Source organism: Passer montanus, unplaced genomic scaffold (genome assembly GCF_014805655.1).
Source record: "Passer montanus isolate IOZ18808 unplaced genomic scaffold, ASM1480565v1 scaffold1, whole genome shotgun sequence".
Classification (NCBI taxonomy): domain Eukaryota; kingdom Metazoa; phylum Chordata; class Aves; order Passeriformes; family Passeridae; genus Passer; species Passer montanus.
The window spans coordinates 9,512,778-9,533,738 of record NW_024356504.1 but is presented as its reverse complement, the minus strand read 5'-3'; the positions used below and the strand labels follow the sequence as shown (position 1 = coordinate 9,533,738).

General features: G+C 37.1%; 1 protein-coding gene across 3 annotated transcripts in view; it reads right to left on the bottom strand.

Moving 5' to 3' along the window:
• Positions 1–20,961, bottom strand: part of LRP2 (LDL receptor related protein 2) — a 112,483-nt gene that overhangs the window by 57,052 nt on the left and 34,470 nt on the right. For all 3 annotated transcript variants that reach the window (XM_039699454.1, XM_039699468.1, XM_039699461.1), the window contains exons 11-28: positions 19,682–19,851; positions 17,246–17,469; positions 16,265–16,471; positions 15,077–15,279; positions 14,317–14,457; positions 13,204–13,407; positions 12,128–12,320; positions 10,808–10,933; positions 10,381–10,511; positions 9,397–9,534; positions 8,229–8,510; positions 7,150–7,389; positions 6,392–6,511; positions 5,927–6,043; positions 4,408–4,785; positions 3,288–3,536; positions 892–1,103; positions 239–423 (exon numbers count right to left, since the gene is read on the bottom strand). In XM_039699454.1, coding sequence (XP_039555388.1) covers positions 239–423; positions 892–1,103; positions 3,288–3,536; positions 4,408–4,785; positions 5,927–6,043; positions 6,392–6,511; positions 7,150–7,389; positions 8,229–8,510; positions 9,397–9,534; positions 10,381–10,511; positions 10,808–10,933; positions 12,128–12,320; positions 13,204–13,407; positions 14,317–14,457; positions 15,077–15,279; positions 16,265–16,471; positions 17,246–17,469; positions 19,682–19,851 — 3,520 coding nt within the window. The remainder of the gene's footprint in view (positions 1–238; positions 424–891; positions 1,104–3,287; positions 3,537–4,407; positions 4,786–5,926; positions 6,044–6,391; positions 6,512–7,149; positions 7,390–8,228; positions 8,511–9,396; positions 9,535–10,380; positions 10,512–10,807; positions 10,934–12,127; positions 12,321–13,203; positions 13,408–14,316; positions 14,458–15,076; positions 15,280–16,264; positions 16,472–17,245; positions 17,470–19,681; positions 19,852–20,961) is intronic.

The following is a 20,961-nucleotide window of genomic DNA, read 5'->3' as shown; positions in this document are numbered from 1 at the left end:
TGTAGAAAAGTCTTTTATAGGTAAAAAGCCACCATGTCACACTGAAACAGAGCAACATATCACCAGTATTTACTTCATGACTTGAAATATTAATCAACTCTGCAAACACGCTAAATTGTTTTAAGTTGTGTCTGCCACTTGTCAATTACAATTCCAATACAATTTGGGCATGTCTTAAATTTTAATAGTTGCATCATAAAATAAGCATCTTAATAAAAAATAATTTGAAAAATCTTACTCAGTTCTGGGATCTAATACTAGTCCTCTTGGGTTTGTTATATTTTCACTGATCAGCACAGTCCTGTGGCTCCCATCCATTTTGGAGACTTCAATTGTTTCCAGAACAAAGTCTGTCCAGTAAAGGTTACGACCCACCCAATCCACCGCTATACTCTCAGTCACAGTGACACCACTGTCGAACACCTGTTCAATGACACAAAAGCAGGTGGGGGGAGGAAAAAAAAGTTAACTATATTAAATTTTTCCCTTTGCATTTCTATAGATATGGAAAATGATGAACCAAGTTTCCAATATCTTCAAGGTCTATTATGCAGAAAGAATCACGAGGTACATATTCAAAATTATGGCAAAGCATAAACACAAGCACTCCTACTAACTCTCAGCAAGTGTACTGAAGAAGCTAGAATTTACTAATAGGAAAACCATTTTTTATTTTGATGTTTAAAAAAGGGCTTCTTGAAAGCATTCGGTTTCCTTTTTCAAACAGCTATATGAAATGTTATCTTAGCATCTACAAAGTTGTTTCACTTTGCCTCTGTTATCTCTCTTCTTACTATATTTGGATTTCTCTCTTCCCTTTTTTTAGCTGAAGATACAGTGTCTTCATTTTGTCTCCATAAAAGACAAGAAAACTTACTCAGCAAAACTTACTATTTTTCGGTCAGTCCCATTCTGATATGCACTCCAGATCTTATCCTGTGTTGTATCAGACCAAAAGATCCGATCTGTGATTGAATCAAAATCAATAGCCACAATATTTGTGCCATCCCGAACCAAAGAATAAATACTGTGTGACTGAGAAGTGATGTTATCCACAACAATTTGATTACGACTTGCCACCAGCAAAAGAAGATTCCCAGATTCTGTCAGAGGAATAGAAATTAAAATAAACCAATGAGCTATTCAACAGTAACTGGGAGAAAAAGAAACACTGAGTAATTTAACATGACTTTATAGCATCAAAAATGTAGTATCTAGACATACGTATTGAAAGGAAAAATTCAAATCAATTCTCAGGCCAAGATATCCAGTCTGTCCACCCTGACTTTTAAATCTACCTTGGCTTTTCTCCATAACTTTTTACAGATTTCCCTTCCAGTCTCCTATCTGGACCTTAGGTCCTATCCCCCACTGTCTAACCAGTTTGCTGCTGACATCCAACACTCATTCCTCCATAAACCTCTTTCATCTCCCACTCCCGATTCAACTCCCAAAGTTTTTGGCACCTCCAATTAATCTACTCAGCCTCGTCTCCTTCCTTTGTAACCCAACCACTCTTTTTTCCACCTTTAGACCATGTGGGAACAAGGGAGAAGAAACAGATTACAGGAAAGCCATAGATTGCTGTAATTAGGTTCACAGATAAGATGCTGAAAAACAACTGAAGAGTACAACCATAAAGACAGCAAAGTACAAGAAACTCCCTATCAGTAACGGCCAAGCTTATGTGCAGGGAAAATGCAAGGATCTTCCACAACCTGAGTATATCCCTAAATCAGGAAACCTGTAGAGACAAATTCCACTGCGTTTATGGCTTCTCTGCCCTGTCAGTGTACTATGAAAGAGACAGAGACCAACTGGCATCCAGGCTGTACCAGTGATGTCTGCTCCTTACAAATGAGCAGAGTACTGCACAGGCACCAGGTAAATCTTATGAAAGGCTGGGATTAAATACTTCGTAAGCATTTAATTTTATGAACAGTTAATTTTGACCTATGGCTTACAAGCCTTTCACATTGCTTTTCTTCAAAACATTATTTTTGACCATTGCAGGCTAAAAATAGCAGTGTTCATTTAAATACTAATTCAATATAATATTAGTTTCTAATGAACCCTACAGCTGACAGTCTTAATTCTCAAGGTCATCTCCCATGAACAGCTCTAAATGACTGTTTACATCAATTCTTTTAAAAGAGAAAAATATCATAACCAAAGTGTTGGGGGTTAGGATTTCTCCTTTACTTGCTTTCTCTCAGGGAATTTTCTCCCATTTGATGCTAAGAGATAACAATGACTTGTACTTAAGAGGGAGACTAAGGATATAGCCAAGGAGAAGGGGGATAAGCGCAGCTGGCTACACTGTCTAGCTGGGGCATTCTCTTGGGAAGGGCAGCAATACCAGATTTTGGCTGGGGGGTGAGGGGCTGGGCTGGACACTTCTTGTTCTTGCTCTCGGCATTGGAGGAGGACGGTGGGTCGAGCTGTTGCCACTGCCACCGCCCAGCCCTGCACTACTTCTTCCTTACTGTGGGTGAGCCTCTGCTCGTAAGAGCAGCAGTTGGACTGGCACCTCTACTCGCTAGAAAGGACCCTCACCATCTACCGGAGTGCCTCAGGGGAAAACCCGGGACCCCGAGGCCCTTCCAAAGGAGCCTCACCGGGTTGCGCGGAGCCGGGCTGCCGCTGCCCAGCCCTGTGTTTTCTCTGCCACTGCTCCGGGTTTTTGCTGTACTAAAACTTCACACCCTTGCCTGCCTAGAAACCCCAGCGGCTCCTGCTACAGCTGTGGAGTTTCGTTTGCTACTCTGGGGTTCCAGCTGCCTCCCCGAGGTTCCTGCCGCAGCCCCATTCTCCATCCCGCCGCCGCCATTACCCCATGAGGGAGACGTGGCCGCGCTCGCGCCACAGCGCCCCCTGCCGGCGCAGGGGAAGCAGCGCAGCCGCCCTGCCGGGCCGGAGCCAGCAGCGCCCCCTGGCGGCCGAGAGCGGCACTGCGGGGAGGGGAAGCGCCCGCAGGCGGGGAAGGCGCCGCGGGCTCCGCTCCGCTGCTGCTGCTGCTGCTGCTGCTGAGCGTTGGCTGTTCGTCTTGTTACACGTATCTACATGTGTATATATAGTAACAAAGAACTGCTATTCCTCTTCCCATATCTTTGCCTGAAAATCCCTTAATTTCAAAGTTATAATAATTTGGAGGGAAGGAGGTCATTTTCCATTACAAGGGAGGTTCCCACCTTCCTCAGCAGACATCTGTCTTTCAAACTGAGAGACAAAGCTGGACAGTTTTCAGGCATTGCTGTCATTCTTTGACTGACATCAATGTTTCTCACCTGCTGCTTTACAAATCCTCCCATTGGCTTCTAGAATGTATCCTTCATCACAATAACACCTAAAAGATCCTCTCTCATTGTAACAGTGCTGACTACAAAAGCCTGGAGGGTCACATTCATTAATATCTTCACAGGTCTTGGAGTCATTTGCAAGCTGGTATCCAATAGGACAGGTACACTGAGCTCCAAAAGGTCCTTGAATACATTCATGAGTGCAGCCAGCATTATTGTCAGAGCAGCTTTCCTGATCTGAAGTTGGGTTGGGGAAAGAGATAAGCAAATAGTCAATAAATAATCCTCTGATAAATTTAAATCTTTACAATTGCATTATTAGCCAAAGCCTGCTACTAAAACAACTGCAGAATCATCATTTAGGCAGTGTGAGAATGGACTGTGGTCCTTAAGCAAAATACAACATACACAGTGCACATTAAGGCAGGTATCAACATAATATGTACTGAATCCCACCAAATGAATGCCAAACAGAAGGCTAAGTATATACAACAACTTTTTCAAACATAGCTAGAAATATACGAAAATTTACTTTACCACTCCAATCCTAAAGCTGTACAAATAATAATTTAAAATAGTTTATAATCATACCTGGCTGGGGTTCATCTGAGAATGTGCATTGATTAAAGAGAAGAAGGAGAAAAGAAGGAAAGAAAAAGATTATGTTTAAATCAATTCATAATCAATATAAATACAAATTTTTGCTACAAATGAACTTCTTGATTTTAATAATGATTCTTGAAGTTAAAAATTTAAAAGAGAATATTAAAGACTGAATCACATTTCATCTGAATATAAAGCATACTATGCTTTAGTGAATGTGTCCAGGAATACAAAGTTCATTCCCATGTTACATAAAAATCTAAAGTCAGTGAGAGTCACACTGGAATTCAGAGCACAAGATTGGACATAGCAGATTAATTCCTCAGTCATCATTGTAGTATCTTTTCACAGAAAGCAAGCTCCACTTAGAAATTTGAGCTGAAATTACATTGGGCTCACATTTCAGCCAGAAACATTGTGACATTAAATAGAGCATGCTGAATATCCCATTTCTTTCTGAAGACATGACACATAATCTACAATAGATACTTGAAGAGTAACTTACTGCACAGTGGGGATTCATCAGCTCCATTAGGACAATCAGCAGAATTATCACATACTTTGCTGAGATTCACACAGATACTGTGCCCTGGACACTGCCACTGCCAGCTGGGGCACCGGAAAGGCTGAGTTGGACAATCTCTCTCATCGCTCATGTCTCTGCAGTCGTTATCACCATCACAGATCCACGCTCGATACACACAGTTGCCATTATCACAGCGGAAAAGCGATGGAGGACACGTTCTGGCAGGACACCTGTGATGTTCATCTGAGCCATCTGCACAATCAGCATGGCCATCACATTCCCAGTTATCAGGAACACAACTGCCATCTGATTGACACTGGAATTCATTCTGGTGGCACATCCCTGGTGGTCTTGTAGCTAGAAAAGTGACATTCAACAGCTCAGAAGTTGTTTCAATTTTAGACAGAGAAGCAAAACCACTATGTTCAGTTCATCTCTTATATAACTAGTTACAGTGCTACTAAGAAATGTGTTGCTTTTAGATCAGGCCATAGATTCACAGTCAATCTACATGACATTTCAAAATGTGACTATTTTAACCTCTACTTTACAATGTGGTCAACAAGGCAATTAAACTATTTTTATACTTTGAGTAAGCACATATTTATACCTATGTACCTGTCCAAAGCTACAAAAAATCAGTTTCTTTTTCACCACCCTGTGCTGTAGCTTTTTAACCAATTTAAGTGTTAAAAATTACTCAAAAAAAAGTTGCAATCTAATTCTCGTGAATACCAGGTTTTTCAGATGAATAGACTTTATTTTACTTTAAAATCCTGAGACTGAAATGCCAAGTAAAACAAAATGTTATAGCCAAAAGGAATGCAAACTGTCCTCTTTGCTTGGACCATCTCTTCTTGCCAGCATAACCTGCTTAGTCTACTCCAATATGATTAGAGGGATGAAGCACCTCTCCCATAAAAAAAAAACCTAAAAGAATTGAAATTGTTCAACCTGGAAAAGAGTAAGCTTAGGGGTGACCTAACTGTGGCCTTTCTTATAGGCTCCCTTCAAATACTGAAAGATAGGGAGAAAATTTTTACAAGGGCATGTAATTACAGGACAAAGAGGAATGGCTTCAAACTGAAAGAAAACAGATTTAGATTAGATAGCAGGAAGAAGTTCTTTACAGTGAGGATGGTGAGGCACTGGAATAGGTTTTCCAGAGAAAGTGTGGATGCCATATCCCTGGAAGTGTTCAAGACCAGATGCAGTGGGGCTTTGAGCAACCTGGTCTAGTGAAAGGTATCTCTGCCCATGGCATGGAAATTAGATGATTTTTAAGGTTCTTCCCAACCCATGCCATTCTATGATTCTACGATATTCTTGCATTGGAACCTCTGTTTGAAATTCCTGCTCAGGAAAATGACATTAAGACAAGTTTCCCTGAAAAGAATATTAAGATTTCAAGGAGAGTATTTGACATAGCAGATTAAAGGAAATTTCCAGAAGCATCACTTAATAACTGAAGTCTTTCTTTCAGCATCAATATACTTACGGCAGTCAGCCTCGTCTGAGTGATCATTGCAGTCAAAAACACCATCACACTGGTAGTAGGTGCTGATACACTGGTCTCCACTTAGACACTTAAACTCTGTGGCGCTGCAGTTATATACTACAAAATTTAAAAATATTGAGTGTTATTTATTTATTTTACAGAGCTAGACTGCATGAGATTTACCCTACAGGTGCTTAAGTCAGATATGGTATAAATTCCACTGAAGACCATAATTTTCCTGAGGCACAGAAAATGCAGTGACTTTGTAATTCACAGAAAACAGAGGAAACAGATTTCAGCCCTCCACAAGCAGGCCAGAGATCAAAAGCATTACAAACAGGATTAATTTATGGATAGATTTATTATGCATTCTTGGAGCTGGTAATATGAGATCACCAAAGACTCCTTTGGGGGCAAGTGTGAGGAAACAATAAAGAGGCATTCAACAAAGAAAGTTACACTTACTGCAGCCATGCTCATCAGCACCATCTATACAATCTTTGTCTCCATCACAGACATAGAATGGGTCAATACAGCGATGGTCTGGACACTGGAATTGCCTGGGTTCACAAGTACCTGTGAAAGCTATTAAGAATGACAATAAATGCAAATGTGTTTCTTTCCTCTCTTTTGAAATCAGCATATTGCTTAGAAAGTAGAAAAAGATCCCTAACTTGCAGCATATAATACAGCAACTAGCAATCATATAAATTATAAGCACTAATAAATTAATATAATGTAATTTTTCATTTATATGTAGGCTTGGGCTCATGGAAAATAAACAAAAGATTCCACGTAGTGGTAAATAACTCAAAAGAAAAGCATACTAAAAAGCTTTACTATCTTACTTCTGCTAAAAACTTTCAGCCTAGGTTAGCTGACTACACCATTAGCCATCAGTGAGATCACTCATGAAGTAGGTGTTTAGAACATTTCAGCTTTAACTGCTTTTTGCTAATTACAGTGTATGACATTATGCAACACCATGATTATGATTATCACATTTGCCTCTTTTAATTTTTTTAAGTATTTCTCTGCATTCTACTTGGCCCTGGAACTTCAAATTAGACAAGTTTTCCACATCTTAAGGACTAAAAAATATCAGTCTAAATTAGATACTAGCCCTTTTTTCCCAATTTCATTTATCATCCTTATACCTACAGATATAGCTATGAAGATACGCACAGTTCACTACAAAAACAACACACAGTCATGATACTCACTGCAGTTTTTTTCATCTGAGCCATCACCACAGTCATTGTCAGTATCACATAGCCAGATTCTTGGAATACATCTTCTGTTTTCACAGGTGAAGTGGGTTGCAGGGCATGAAGAGGGTCCTTGTGTAGGACAATGCAATTCATCACTGCCATCAAAACAGTCATTATGTTTATCACAATGCCAGTGACCCGGAATACACTGTCCACTGGCACAGGTAAAAGCTGAAGAAGCACAAGTATTGTCTGAATAAAAATAAAAAAAAAGTCTTTATAAAGATCTCCAAAACTTGCCTTTCCTGCAACAGTTATCAGTACATTCCTTACACTTAGAGAACATACTAAAATATGCATCAAATTCTAAAGTGCACACTGCTTAGAATTAAAATGTCTGTTATGCAACATGCTACAGAATTTAACAGAATACTTACAAGTTTTTTGAAACTCCAAGAAGCAATAAAAAATTAAACAGTTAAGCGCTCCACAACCATCTAAAGAACAAGAAAAGGAACTTCTTCTAGTAACCATTTGCTTTATACTTTACCCCAAAAGATATTCTAGTTATTCTAAAATGACCCATTAATAAGAAACAGTTTACACCTCAGTCATACTAGTTAGTCCTGTGCATTAAAGAGCACATTTTACTACTCTGTCCTATTTTCTTGTTTGTGATTTAAAATAAACTCTGAAGAAGCACCAGATATGTCATCACCTCAGTCATACTAGTTAGTCCTGTGCATTAAAGAGCACATTTTACTATTCTGTCCTATTTTCTTGTTTGTGTTTTAAAAGAATAAACCCTGAAGAAGCACCAGATATGTCACAAAAGTCTCTTTGATATCTTCAGTATCTTATTCTCTCTTCCATGCCTTATCAAGTGTTATTAGCCCACTGTTCTTTCAATTCACTTGAAAAACAAAATACTTTGTGAGAGACACTTTAGTGTAAAACCAGGAAATGAATCAATGTGCTTTTAATTTACTTAACTGTTAAAATCCAGATGTAACAAATAGATCAGCATTGACTCATTAAATTTCCTGAACTGCAAACAAGGAACACTAACTGAAGATTACAGTACTACTCACTTAAAGAACCACAGTTTTGTTCATCAGTGTTATCATGGCAATCATCAACACCATCACACTGATAGTATCGAGGCACACATCTTCCATTGCCACAGGAAAATGAGTAAGAGCCACACTGCAGAGTGGGTGGCTCATTGGATGGATCTTCAACGCATGTCAGTTGATTTGGAGCCAGCTTCATGCCATAAGGACACCCACAAACTCTCTGAAAGTTTGGTACTGGGAAGCAGAAATGGCTGCAGTCTCCATTGGGATTTGTTCCTCTATTACAGTAGTTAGAGCCTTAAATAGTGATAAAGAAGTTCAATGCACACACTACATATAACATCTTGGGATCTATTAAAAGTGCAAAATAACTGTAAAAAAAGTGCTGTAGCAAGTCCTGATTCTACATACACTGCACAATAAGGTCAAGCTCATTGACAGTAATAGTAGCAGTAACATAAAAGAAGTGTTGCATTCTACATACTCTTCCTAACATAAATGTTTATGGAAGATAAAAACATACTATTAAATTTCATCCAATTTTCTGACAATATTCAGCAGCTGCCTGGAAATAAGTATACTACCACAAAAGAGAACCTTTGTCTGATCCAGGCTGCGAGACCAGATCCAATCTTTTGATACCAAGTAGTCAGTGAACCTTAAATTTAATCATATGTTTGATGAGTGTATTGGCTGTTTCACAGAACTAATTACAATACCAAATCCTTGGCTTAGATCATACAATCACATAGAATTTCAGAAAATAAGAAAATAAGAGAAAATCAGTGATTTATACATAGTAGTTACTTGACAAATAGTAATTTAACTAATAAACATGTACCTAATTCCTCAAAATAAATTTTTTAGTTTAAATAAAACTTCTACCAGAAAAGGAGAAATACGAAGTTGTAGTTGGTGATACAATTACCCAAAACACAATGGAATAATAATTTCATTTTGTTCAGTTGTTAAGTACAGTAACAGGAGGGGTAGAGGGAAATTGCATCCAGTCACAACTGGAGATAAACAACGTGTGATTGTAAGGGCCTGTGCTGCCTCCTTTGTGTGTCAGTTATGATGCAATGAAGCCATTCATAGAATTGAAACTGGAAATCTACTGTCCTGACATTTTGTCTCCTATTCCCTATTTCACACCCTCCCTCTGCAGAAGAAAGGGGCTCACCTATTTGGGAATGAGCGTCGTATGCTTTAACATGCATAATGTTACTAATGCCCCTCCTAATAATAGTCATTTCTCCTCCATCAGACTTCCTTACTCGAACTATTCCACCAAGTCTCCAATCAGTGAAATAGGCATAACCTGTTTTGAAAAATATTTAACATATTATATAGAAATATATCATAAAAGTTCAAGTATCATAAAAAAAAAATTTAGAAGACTTTACATGAAAATTTAACCATTTTTCATATTTGTTTCATAAAAAAGACAAAAGGACTTTCACCACTTATAATGCTGTCAAAAGTGAAACTTCAATCACAGGCAGACATACCATTTTTCATATCTGTTTCATAAAAAAGACAAAAGGACTTTCACCATTTATAATGCTGTCAAAGTGAGACTTCAATCACAGGCAGACAAAACTTAGGGAAGCCTTCTCAAATTTTACTGAAATTGACACATTACAAACCCAAATACAATTTCAAATTCCAAGGCAATTTTAAGTAATTGACTAACACTACTTCACAGAAAATTTTAGAATATTTTTGAAGATATTTTTATACATGATCAAAAAGGGTCACATACTGACATCTTTCTTCAGATACAACATAAATCCAGTAATAAACTTTACATATAATTATTAGAAATCCTGAAGTGTTGACCATCTCTGGAGTGGTGATTCACTTTGTCTGTTCAGCATGAATAGCTCAGCTTGGAAGCTATAATTAGTACAGCATATCTGACTTGTTGCACTACATTAATTACCTGACCTATCTAAAACTATTTAAAAATAAATATACATAAAACCAGTTCTATAAACAAGAAAGAACTACTAAATACATATTTTTCATAGAAACATTCAAGAGTGCTTTTGGGAAAACCAGTATTGCAAAATCTCTGTCAATTTATGTCACAAACTCACAGATCACCATATGAAAAGAAAAATCTGTGATAATAATAGATAATATTTTTCAGTGCCAGACTTACCTCCAAAAATTGTAAGGCCAAATGGGTGAGTCATCTGAGTAATATGTTCAAGAGTCCGTCTGTCCAGCCCATCAAAGGTGCTGTGCTCAATCTTATCAAAAAAAGCATCCACCCAGTACAACCTCAGAGAACTAGAAATAATGAAAATTTTATATCTTTTTAAGTGACATTATGTCCATTATGAAGCACTAGCATCTTCTTAAATAATAATCTTCAACCTACAATGAGCTATTGGAGTCTGTGGGGAGGGATTCCTGAGAAAACCTTATATTTTAAGGCTTTTCAACCAATTGAAAGATAAGGTCTTCAAGAAAAGAGTGCCAGTGCATGCAATCTGACATCATTACTTTGTTTTTACTCCATAACAGTTCAAAGGAAGAAACATGCTTGCTCAAAAAAGCCTCTCTGTCCTCTGTGTTGCCCTTACCTCCAGTCAATGGCGAGGCCATTGGGCCAGCCTAGTGTTGTATTGACAATCGGCAAGGCATGGGATCCATCGCTCCAGGCCCTCATGACTTTTGCTGGACGGAACCAATCTGTCCAGAATATATACCTGAAAGGACACATGGCAGAAGACACATAAACTAAATTATATAATGTGATTAAACAGAGCAAACATTTGAAACAGCATTAACACTTTTCTTTGTATCACATCCTTCACATAACTTAAAAAAATACCCTTTTGTGTTGTCCCTCTCCTCAATTGGCAGTAGTATCGACAACTCATATTTATCCTGTATACAACCACCAGAATATTTGGAAGTGTTTTGGTCCTTTAGATATAAAATATCCATTACTTGGTTAAAATTGTTACGGTTTTTGTGTAATTACTGACAGAGAAATAGACCCAATCAAAAATGCATCTTCCAGCATGAATGCTACAAAGAATTTTCTCCTAATCCATTTAACTTATGCTTACAGTCAAAGAGTTGAAGTTAATGTTAAGTAATTTTATAAACCAACAAACAAAAAATGTTAGGATATCCAAGGATCCAGGTTGAACATTATTCTTATGACTTTCAAAATAGTGTGTTTAGTTACACATGAAAAATCAATATCCAAGAATCAAGAAATTAAGTAGTACAACATTACAAACTATGCTGTGAAAGAAACACTGTCTTGGCACTGGCAAAGAACACAGTAAGCAAAGAACAAAGTAAGCATTTCCATCAAAGTAAGCATTTCAATCAAAGAAAAGCAGGGCTTTATTTTGTGTATGGAGTCACGTATTTTAAGGTCTGTAATCCAGGACAGCATCAAATACTACAGACAGTAGTATCCCATGTGTTTCAAATAAATAAATTCAGAGAGAAAAAACTACAGAACCAATGCTAGCAGTCTGGGAATTGAAAGTATATTAAAAACAATATACTGATGGAGTTTAGCAAGATGGACTTTAGCAAACTCCATCTTTCAACTATGAGAAATAGCTTTGTGAGTGATACAAACAAACCAAGTTTTTTTTGCCTTTTTATCAATGAACAGGAGTAAAATTTAAAAGGCATAGTGCTTTTAAAGAGAGTTCTTTTGAGTGCTTCTGTCATGTAGAATCTTTCTCACCATACCCTTGCCTCTGAGTGCTGAATCCTAGGCTGGAATAAAACAAATGAAATAAAGACAAGACAACTGAAAAGAGATGGTATTTTGAAAAGAGCAAAAACCCAGAACCAGATGTAAATCTAATCTCACCAGTTCTGCTTAAACCATGAATTTGTACATATAGTTTAAAATGAGAATCTAAACTTACCCAATAACAGGATGAACCACTATTGAACGAGGATTATTTAAATTCTGAACAATAGCTCTCCTGGATTTATCTGCCAGCCTCATCACACTAATGCTCCTGTATCGAGGATCTGTCCAGTAAAGATTCTTTGAGATCCAGTCAAAAGCTAAATCTTCAACACTTTCCACTCTATTAGCAGTCAAGATCTCTCTTCCTAGAATTTATAACACACATAATGATTGCAAATGTTTAGGAACAGGGGAAATAACATCAGTGCAATATTCTATTGACAAAACTTGTGGTTCCCCTTGGTAAAAATGCTACCTCTGTGCTACTTAATATAAAGACCAATAACCAAGGGGAGGGAGGGGTGCCCTTTGCTCTAGACAAAGAAGGTGTTTGTGCACGGGCACAACTGGAAAAGAGGGGAAATAAAGACTAGCCAAAGGTCAGAGAAAAATCTGCCACTAAGTTTACACTGAGGGTTTTACAAATGAAGGTGAGTAAGGTCAGTGCAGTAATGACATCTTGCTCAATAGCCAGACTTTACCTACTCTTTGCATAGTAATGGTCAGCTGCAGTCTACCATTAACCTGACCCAAGGCAGCAAGCAAGTACAGAAGACTATATGCTGACATTTGATCATCATTATAAATTAGACTGAAACATTACATTCTTTACACTAGCATAAATAGGATTTCCAAAAATCTTACAAAGGTAATCTTCTTTTTCTGTATTACAGTCTCATAGCAAACATCCTGCTCTCCAGATAGGGAAATTAAAATAGAAACACAGTTTCATACTAGTGAACGGCATACTTGTCTGCATAAACAGACTGCTGAGGGCAAAGACCAGTTCTGAGAAGTACTAAAAATAGTTCATTCCCAAATACATTCAGCAAGTTTGTCAAACAACAAGAAAATTCAACAAGCTTAATACGAGTTGTACAAACATTTTTGAGAAACCTTTTCCAGGTTACTGGGGTCACACTGAGATTTATCTGTATATCTCATAATGTGACTTTTTGCTATTTTTTTAAATATATATTACAGTCTCCTTACCATAATTACTCCACAATTCCCAATCATGATTCTCACCTGAACCATCAGTTTTCTGTTTATAGATCATGTCTTTACTTGTGTCTGAAAAAAAAATTGTGTCATCCTGAGCAGAGAAGTCAATTCCAACAAAGTATGAAGGGCTCCCTGTTACAGGTATGATCACATCTTCCTGGGTGGAGAGATTGAATGGGATTCCCCGCACTGCCGTCTGCGATGAAAACAGCAGAAACTGTCGCACAGCTGTGAAAGGAAAAATCAGACACATTCACAAGGGGAGACACCTGAGCATTAAGAAAACCCTTGTTTTATTTTGACAACACTAATAGCCTGGAAGTGGAAAAAAGAAGAATGAGAAAACAGGGATTTATATACGGACAAGATGTAAAAACTGAGGAAGAAAAACAAAACCCAATCCAGAATATTAGGTGATGTGGTCAAATATTCTACTTTCATTGTAACTGTGGTCCTAATACACTTTCAAAGCAAACATGCCTATGGAAGCAGAAATAATCTTCTATACTCTTCTCTTTACAATAATCTATAAAAAAAACCTCACAGGCTTTGTCAACCTACCATAAAACTAGACAATACCTGGGGTAGCCAGATAAATGAATGCCCAAATACTAAAGTTATGGACAACATATATGACATACTTTGTCAGTAGACAGTCACAGTAAATGTGCATCAGTGAAAATTCTGCACTCAAACAGAAAGCAGAAGATTGCTGATAGAAACACACAGCTCTAATACTGTGCCTATTATTCTTGCCATGTGTTCAAAGGGAGATAGGCCAACCTAATCTGCACAGTACTGCACAGAAAAGCAGGCTTATATGTTCAAAATAATGCAAAATCTGCGTATTAGCAAGCATTCATGCTTGATTTCAGGATTAAGAGCTCAATCATACAGCTGTCTACATATATTCCGTATTTAACTCAAAATCCTCATTAAAGGAGGTGAGTTTAAGTTCTGGTTTGAAACGAACATCAGCAGAAATTACTACATGTAAAGCTGTCGAAACGAATTGTGGTGAAAAGACAAGAAGTCCTCAGTATATTGAAGCTACTGAAGAGAGGAAAGATGTTCTAGAAGCAGCTCTAGAGCTGATGGAGCAGCATTACTTGCAACAATTGTAAGGCATTTTCTTACCAACACAATGTCGTCCATCCACGTGTAGGTCAAAGCCCAGGATACACCTACAGCGATAACCTAGGCCATCATTATCTGTTTTGTGGCTGAGAACACAGACCTGTTCACATCCCCCATTATTACTTCCACAAGGATTTCTTACTGGAAAATAATACAGATAGAATTATAACTTCCTCTGTTAACAGAATGGCATCATTATCTTGATTTTTCAGGATTTTTTTCAACACCCACAATAAATCACGTAGATCATGTGAGAGTCACATCACATGGACAATATACCCCACCAGTTCTACTGTGGAATGCACCAAAATCACATCAGGGGTAACCACCCTTAAGGAATTTAGCTTATAAAGAGACACTCAGCACACAGCATTAAGGCCATAATTTGGGCTATAGTCTTCTGCACACAGACCTACTTCAGAACTATATCTCACAGAATTAATTGAATAATGGTAGCCTTTTCACTGCATTCATTGCAGTGTTGAGGAAAAAAGTCCTAAACACCAATACTACTCAAACCCAAAAGTTTGACTCCACCAAGTATCAATCTATTTATAAAGCTCCCCCTACTCTTGAATGTTGCATTTGACAGTTCATCAGCTACAGGAGCTGGATGAAACAACTGGCTGATAAAAATCAGCCCAGTTTTACAATACCAAATTATGTATCATAATTACAGCAAAGTAAAAGTCTCATAATTTTTACCAGTTTTGGTAACATACTTCCTAAATCTCCCTCTATAATCTACTTATGGTCTTACCAAATGGCTGCCTGGCAGCGTGGTAAACTGTCACTCCATAAGGTCTCAGTGAAGACTGGTAGATCACTTGAGGGTTAGACTCTGAAAATTTGTTAGCTTTCACCACTGCCATTTTGGTCCAATCAGTGAAATAAACATTGTGTTCAAATAAAGTGATTCCATATGGATGAGGAATCAGTGAGCCTCCATGAGCTACTGTTTTCCTGTTATAAAGATGATTTAACATTATTTACCAAATATTACCTAGACAATAACATTATTAACAGATGAAAGAATACAGTGTTTTTAATTCATTCATGGATTTTGGTTTTAACAGAGAAGCTACTAAAGTACAAATGAAAAAGTTCAAATGAACTGAAGGGAAAAAGCTAAACATACACAGCTCATCATTCAAAGGAGACAGCAGTAAAAATAGAGAAAAAATGCTAGCAAATTCCAAGAAAATACAGTGAGTAAAGATGAGAGGAGAAAAGATACCAACATTAATTTTATAATTTAATAAGTAAAAAATACATTGAACAATAGACCTGTCAAAAAAGCAGAAGACTGTTTTCTGAAGTCAATACATAGAAGGTATGCTAAAGAGGACATTTTTTCTTGTTTTGAGTAACTTATACTAATCAGAAATATAGAGATAAGCAGTCTTCTAAACAACACTTGCTGTAAGACACAGTCACATAAAAACTCAAGGACTCCCTTCTTGCATGCTGTGATTTAGTCTCCCCAGCATCATAATAAGGTGAAGGATGACTTAATTTTTGACAGCAAAGATTACAAAATGTAAGTAAAGCATTTAACACCTATCACATAAATTAGTGCTTTAAAGTGGGATAGTTCATATGAATTCATTCATGAAAAAAATGCAAAGAAATTATGATGGAAAATAATGAATATAATTGAAAAATAATAAAAAGGAAATGCTGTAAAAATGTGTACTGTACTGGTGGACTATAAAATGTACATTACAAAATAAGGGCAAAAGGCATTCAAGGTCGTAAAAGAGCAAAGAATAATGAATTAAGGAATGTCTAGAAGTAGCATGACACCATAGAGACAAAGGTACATCACATTCATTATGTTGTAATTTTCATCCTTTGAGTATCTTGTTTTGTTAGAGAAATCTTTTTTTGAACTAGACATAAAATAATCAGTGTATCTGTAGCCTGCAAGGAATAATATTTCACCTACCTTTGAAGTCCATCATAAGTTACAGTCTCAATGTAATCAAACCGGCTGTCAACCCAGTAGAGCCTCTTTGACACAATATCCAGGGTTATTCCAGCAGGCCAGCCTAATTTTGTTTTTATCAAATCCTGACGATTTGTGCCATCCATGAAGGCCCTTTCCACTTTAGGATCACCAGACAGACTGTCCCAGTCTGAGAAAAACAAATAACTATAAAGAGATAAAAAAGAATAAAGGTCACATTTCCTGGAGATTTTCTAAGAAACCCCAGCATTTCACATGGAATTTAAAACCAACGCCCTTGCAGAACAGAATTTGTTTCTGGCATACTATGAAAACATACTTTATACTTTCTAAACAAAAAAGTAGTTTTTATTTTCTGTTATAGAATAAATCCATAAGGAAGCATGCTTTCACCCAAAAGACCTCAGAAGTACTAGTTTCCCTTATTAAATCACAGGCTTAAGTTTACTGCCAGAAAAAAAAACAATGACTAATAATTGCATCATGAAAGCAGCAGCCATGACTACAAGTTGCATGAAATTTCTCTTCCCATTCTCTGAAGATCCATGTTTTCATGGTTCACATATACTTCTGAAGCATATGGATTAGGAGACACTAATTTTCCTGGCTTCATTCCATCTCTTTATTTCAGATAGTAGGAGATCTGTGGGTGCTACCATAACTGAAATCTTTAAGGATAATACTCCTCTGCAGGGCAATTCCACAGGTCCCATTTTCAGTGCTGCTCATGCACACAGAACTCCAGCCATGAAACAGATTCCACACATCATAAATAAATGCATTGCACAGTCCTCTTATAAATTAAGGTGCAGAATAGGTTAGGATAGAGTGCCAATATTCAAAATATTTTATATCTGATTCTAAAATGACCACTCTTACTGTTTCCTAGTTGTTTTCCATTTACATGGGGATAAGAGAATTTCTGACATCTTTTACCATTATCTGATAAGTATCACTTACCCAACAGTTGGATCAAGTGCTATTCCTCTAGGATTTCCAAGATTTTCAGCAATAAGAGTCACACGGTTTGTTCCATCCAAGTTAACCATATCTATTCTGTTCACACTGGTCTCAACCACATATAGCTTGTTGTTAACCCAATCCACTGCTAGGTTTTCAGGCGTGTCAACTGAAATATTTAAAACTTCTTGGAAATCAGAGCCATCAATATTAATAGAAAAAACCTGAAAACAATACAAATATTGTCAGTATCCACATGATGTTTTGAATCACAAGTCACATGGTATTTGTCTTTTATCATCACATTGATCACCAATCTACAACTATATCTGTATCTGCCAGCAGATACAAGCAAGTTACCCTCTAAGTTATTCCTTAGGTAAGGATTTTTTGCAAAAATCTGGAAACCAATGCAAAAATTGAAGAAGGCTTGCCTTCAACTAACATTTCTGCAAATTGGACAAGATAAAAGACTAAAACAGTCTTGTCTGTTAGCAAATGGTTAAAAAAAGAAAAAAAAAGTGCATTTGCTTTTCTGGAATCTAGCAAAACCCAGCATTTTTATTGACTGAAAACAAACGATCATGCTTTGGTTAAGCTCTCAACAGTGGCCAGAAACAAGAGGGGGAGCTCTTACTACAGCTACCATTAAGGGGAAATAGCAAAATTAAGAAAGTAAGGGAAAGCTGTCCATCCTCACAGAAAGGAGGTCTCAGCTTGTGGTTTCCTTTATTTAAGGCTAATTTTAAGAGCATCCTGCTCAAGAAGAATCATGCTGTTATTTTACAAGCAAGTTCAGAGCTGCATGAAGCAAACAGTCCAAACACAATAATTTTACATATATAGTAATTGTGTGATTATAACACTGGGTAATATGAAATGGTATAATTATTTTTTTTTTTGGAACAACAGCATGAGATTTGGAAGGCAGTCAAATGAAAATAGAGATGACCAAGTAAATATATGCATGAAAAATAAGAGCTGAAAGAGTTGTATAATTTTTAAATATTCTTCAATTCCAAGTAACAATAATCAAGATAACCACTTAACTGTCTACTCTGTTCTTTGGAAACCCTGTTGATGAAAGAGCTTATGGGCATTAGGTTATCTGGCAGTACACTAAATGAGATAAAGATCACACAAAACACAACCCACAATTTTCTGGTTTTCTTTGTGTCTTAAACTTTAAAAAGAAAAAAAAAAAGAAAAAAATGCCCTGGTAATACCATTATTTTAAGATATCAGGTGGAAATATTCATAATTTAAGAAAATTCTAAATTCAAATGTTTTTGTCAGGATAGTCTAGCAAGGACTTAATTAGATTAATTAATCTTAATTAATTAATTAGGATTAAACTATATTGGGCAGATAAAAAGGCAGTCCTGGCCATCTGGGGAGTGCAGCAAAAAATCCCATATTATCTTTTATTTATATCTATTACAAAGCCAGAATAAATCTCCTGTCTCATAAAAGTGAAGATTTGACTCTGACTACATTCAGCCATTGACAAAGCAACTGCAGCAACAGGAACCTACTACAGCCACAATAAAAATGCCAGAACTATGAAAAAGCCAAAAATTGTGCACACAAATCTTGTTCTACTTGACAGCCATGCAGTGAATGTTCTTTCCACAGAACCAGCATGGAACTGTGGTGAGAACTAGTTTTTATTAGATGTCTTGTGTGTAGGTTCAGAATTATGACAGTGGCACCAAATTGATCCGTCAGTGGCATTAGAAGGAGCCAGGTCACAGATTCTCCTTCACTCTGCATGACAATCAACATGAGGACAAAGATTATGAAGTTTCAGCATTTGATCTAAGACTTTCTTTGGTTTACGTAATTTATGCACAGAAAAAAAGAACCAGGGTGCCATCCAACTTCCACAAACAGTTCTGGAGACTATTTTTTTTAAATTACTGTGCTCTACTGAAGCTAAAATAATTGCTCTTAAAAAAGAGAAAAGTAACACAATATTGGCTCATTACACAAAATACTGTCAATATTTGTTATTCAAGCTCAATTACAGTGCCATTTGAAGTACATGAAGTCTGATTTTTATCATCTTGGAAGGCACACGGCTTTTACATTTTAAATGATCATGTTTCAAAAATTACCGAGAAAAATTTGTTCCGTTTTGAAAGAATGTCTACTATTTCTCTTAATTAGTTTTTTGGACTCAGTCTCAAGTAAAATTAAAAGTTGCTCAAGACATTCCCATATAATAGGATTCTTTGTTTAATATGTCACAAGTAATAGTATAGTTGAAAAAATGCAGTCATTAACATAAAACATTTCAAGGAGCTTTTTTGTTAGAAAACAAAAATTCAGCCAGCTTTGGCTCTCAAAAATGAGGGCCTATCAACACATTCTGCCTCTTGAAGTTCTCTACTTCCAGGTACACAAAAATACATTCTTCTTGAAACTTCCACCAACCTTATCTTGCACTGTGTCAGTCCAAAAGATTCTGCGCAGATAAAAGTGAAAGTCCACTCCCACTGCAATCCCACGATTCTGTGACTGCACCAAAGTACGAAAATTCCTTCCATGAAGATCTCCAATCAGTAAATCACGGCCATTGGAAAAAATAATCGATGCAACACCAGCTGAAAGCAGGAGTGACAGAGACTGTGCAGGCAAGATCTTTTGCAAAGGGGCATTGCAATAGATACATACTGGCTCATACACACTGGACACAAAGTTTTAAATACATGCTCAGACTACAACCTGCATAAATGTTACTGTGTGAGTACTAACTTGCTGTGATTTGCCTTTGGTTTGTATACTTGGATCAAATCAGGCAGGAACATATATTTAAAACATTTAAAGCCATACCAGCTAAAACTTTTATAAAACCCCTGTGCACCAAAAGACTATTTCTATTAAAGCTAAAATGAACCTAGTGAGACTGACAGCAGGTACTAAATTCTCCCATTTATAAGAGAGACATACTTAGAAAATGGTGAGCTGAAGACTGGTGTGATGTGTCTGAAGAAAGAAGGAAGGGGGAGGGAACTAAGCAGTTCTTGTTTTTCTTAGAAACAAGACTGCTAATCAGTTATGCCAAGCAGGAACTCCCATTCCCACCAATTCTCTGCAGGCAGGATCACCTGTCTTACACAAAAGCCTGTTAGGACATTACATCTACACAAAGCAGAGTTTTCTTGGTCCTGCTCTCAGAACTGAGCAGGAGGTCAGGAGAAGGAGCCTACAGCTGATGAGGAAGTACACTCTGAGAGATAAGTATTCTTCAGAGTTCAGACTCTGCGACACTCAAAGCCAAGAGCATGGCTTCTCTCACAGGCAAGTGCTTGATCTCAACATTCAGCAAAACCATCTTTTGGCAGAGTTCTAGAAAAAATGAGGTTTCCTGATTTCTTTACAACACTAAGTGCCATAGAGAGCATGACAGAAAATTGTCCCTCACAGAAATAAGAATTTTTTTGTTCAGGCGTGCTCTGGCAATAACCTCCCAACTCTGCAGAAGTCAGGAGTGCTGAAAAAGCAATGGAGCCTAAAAGACATTTGTTGATTAGAGGAGAAGCAGCCCTGATGAGGCTACCAACACCAACCTGCACATGCCAGCTGATATTCTGAAAACTGTCCTGACCATAACTCCTTAAGGGCAGAGTTAAAATCAAAGAGAGCTGTGTGGCATAGACATTAAAAATACCTGATTTTACCTAGTTTTATCTATTTGCTCAACAAGACACTTG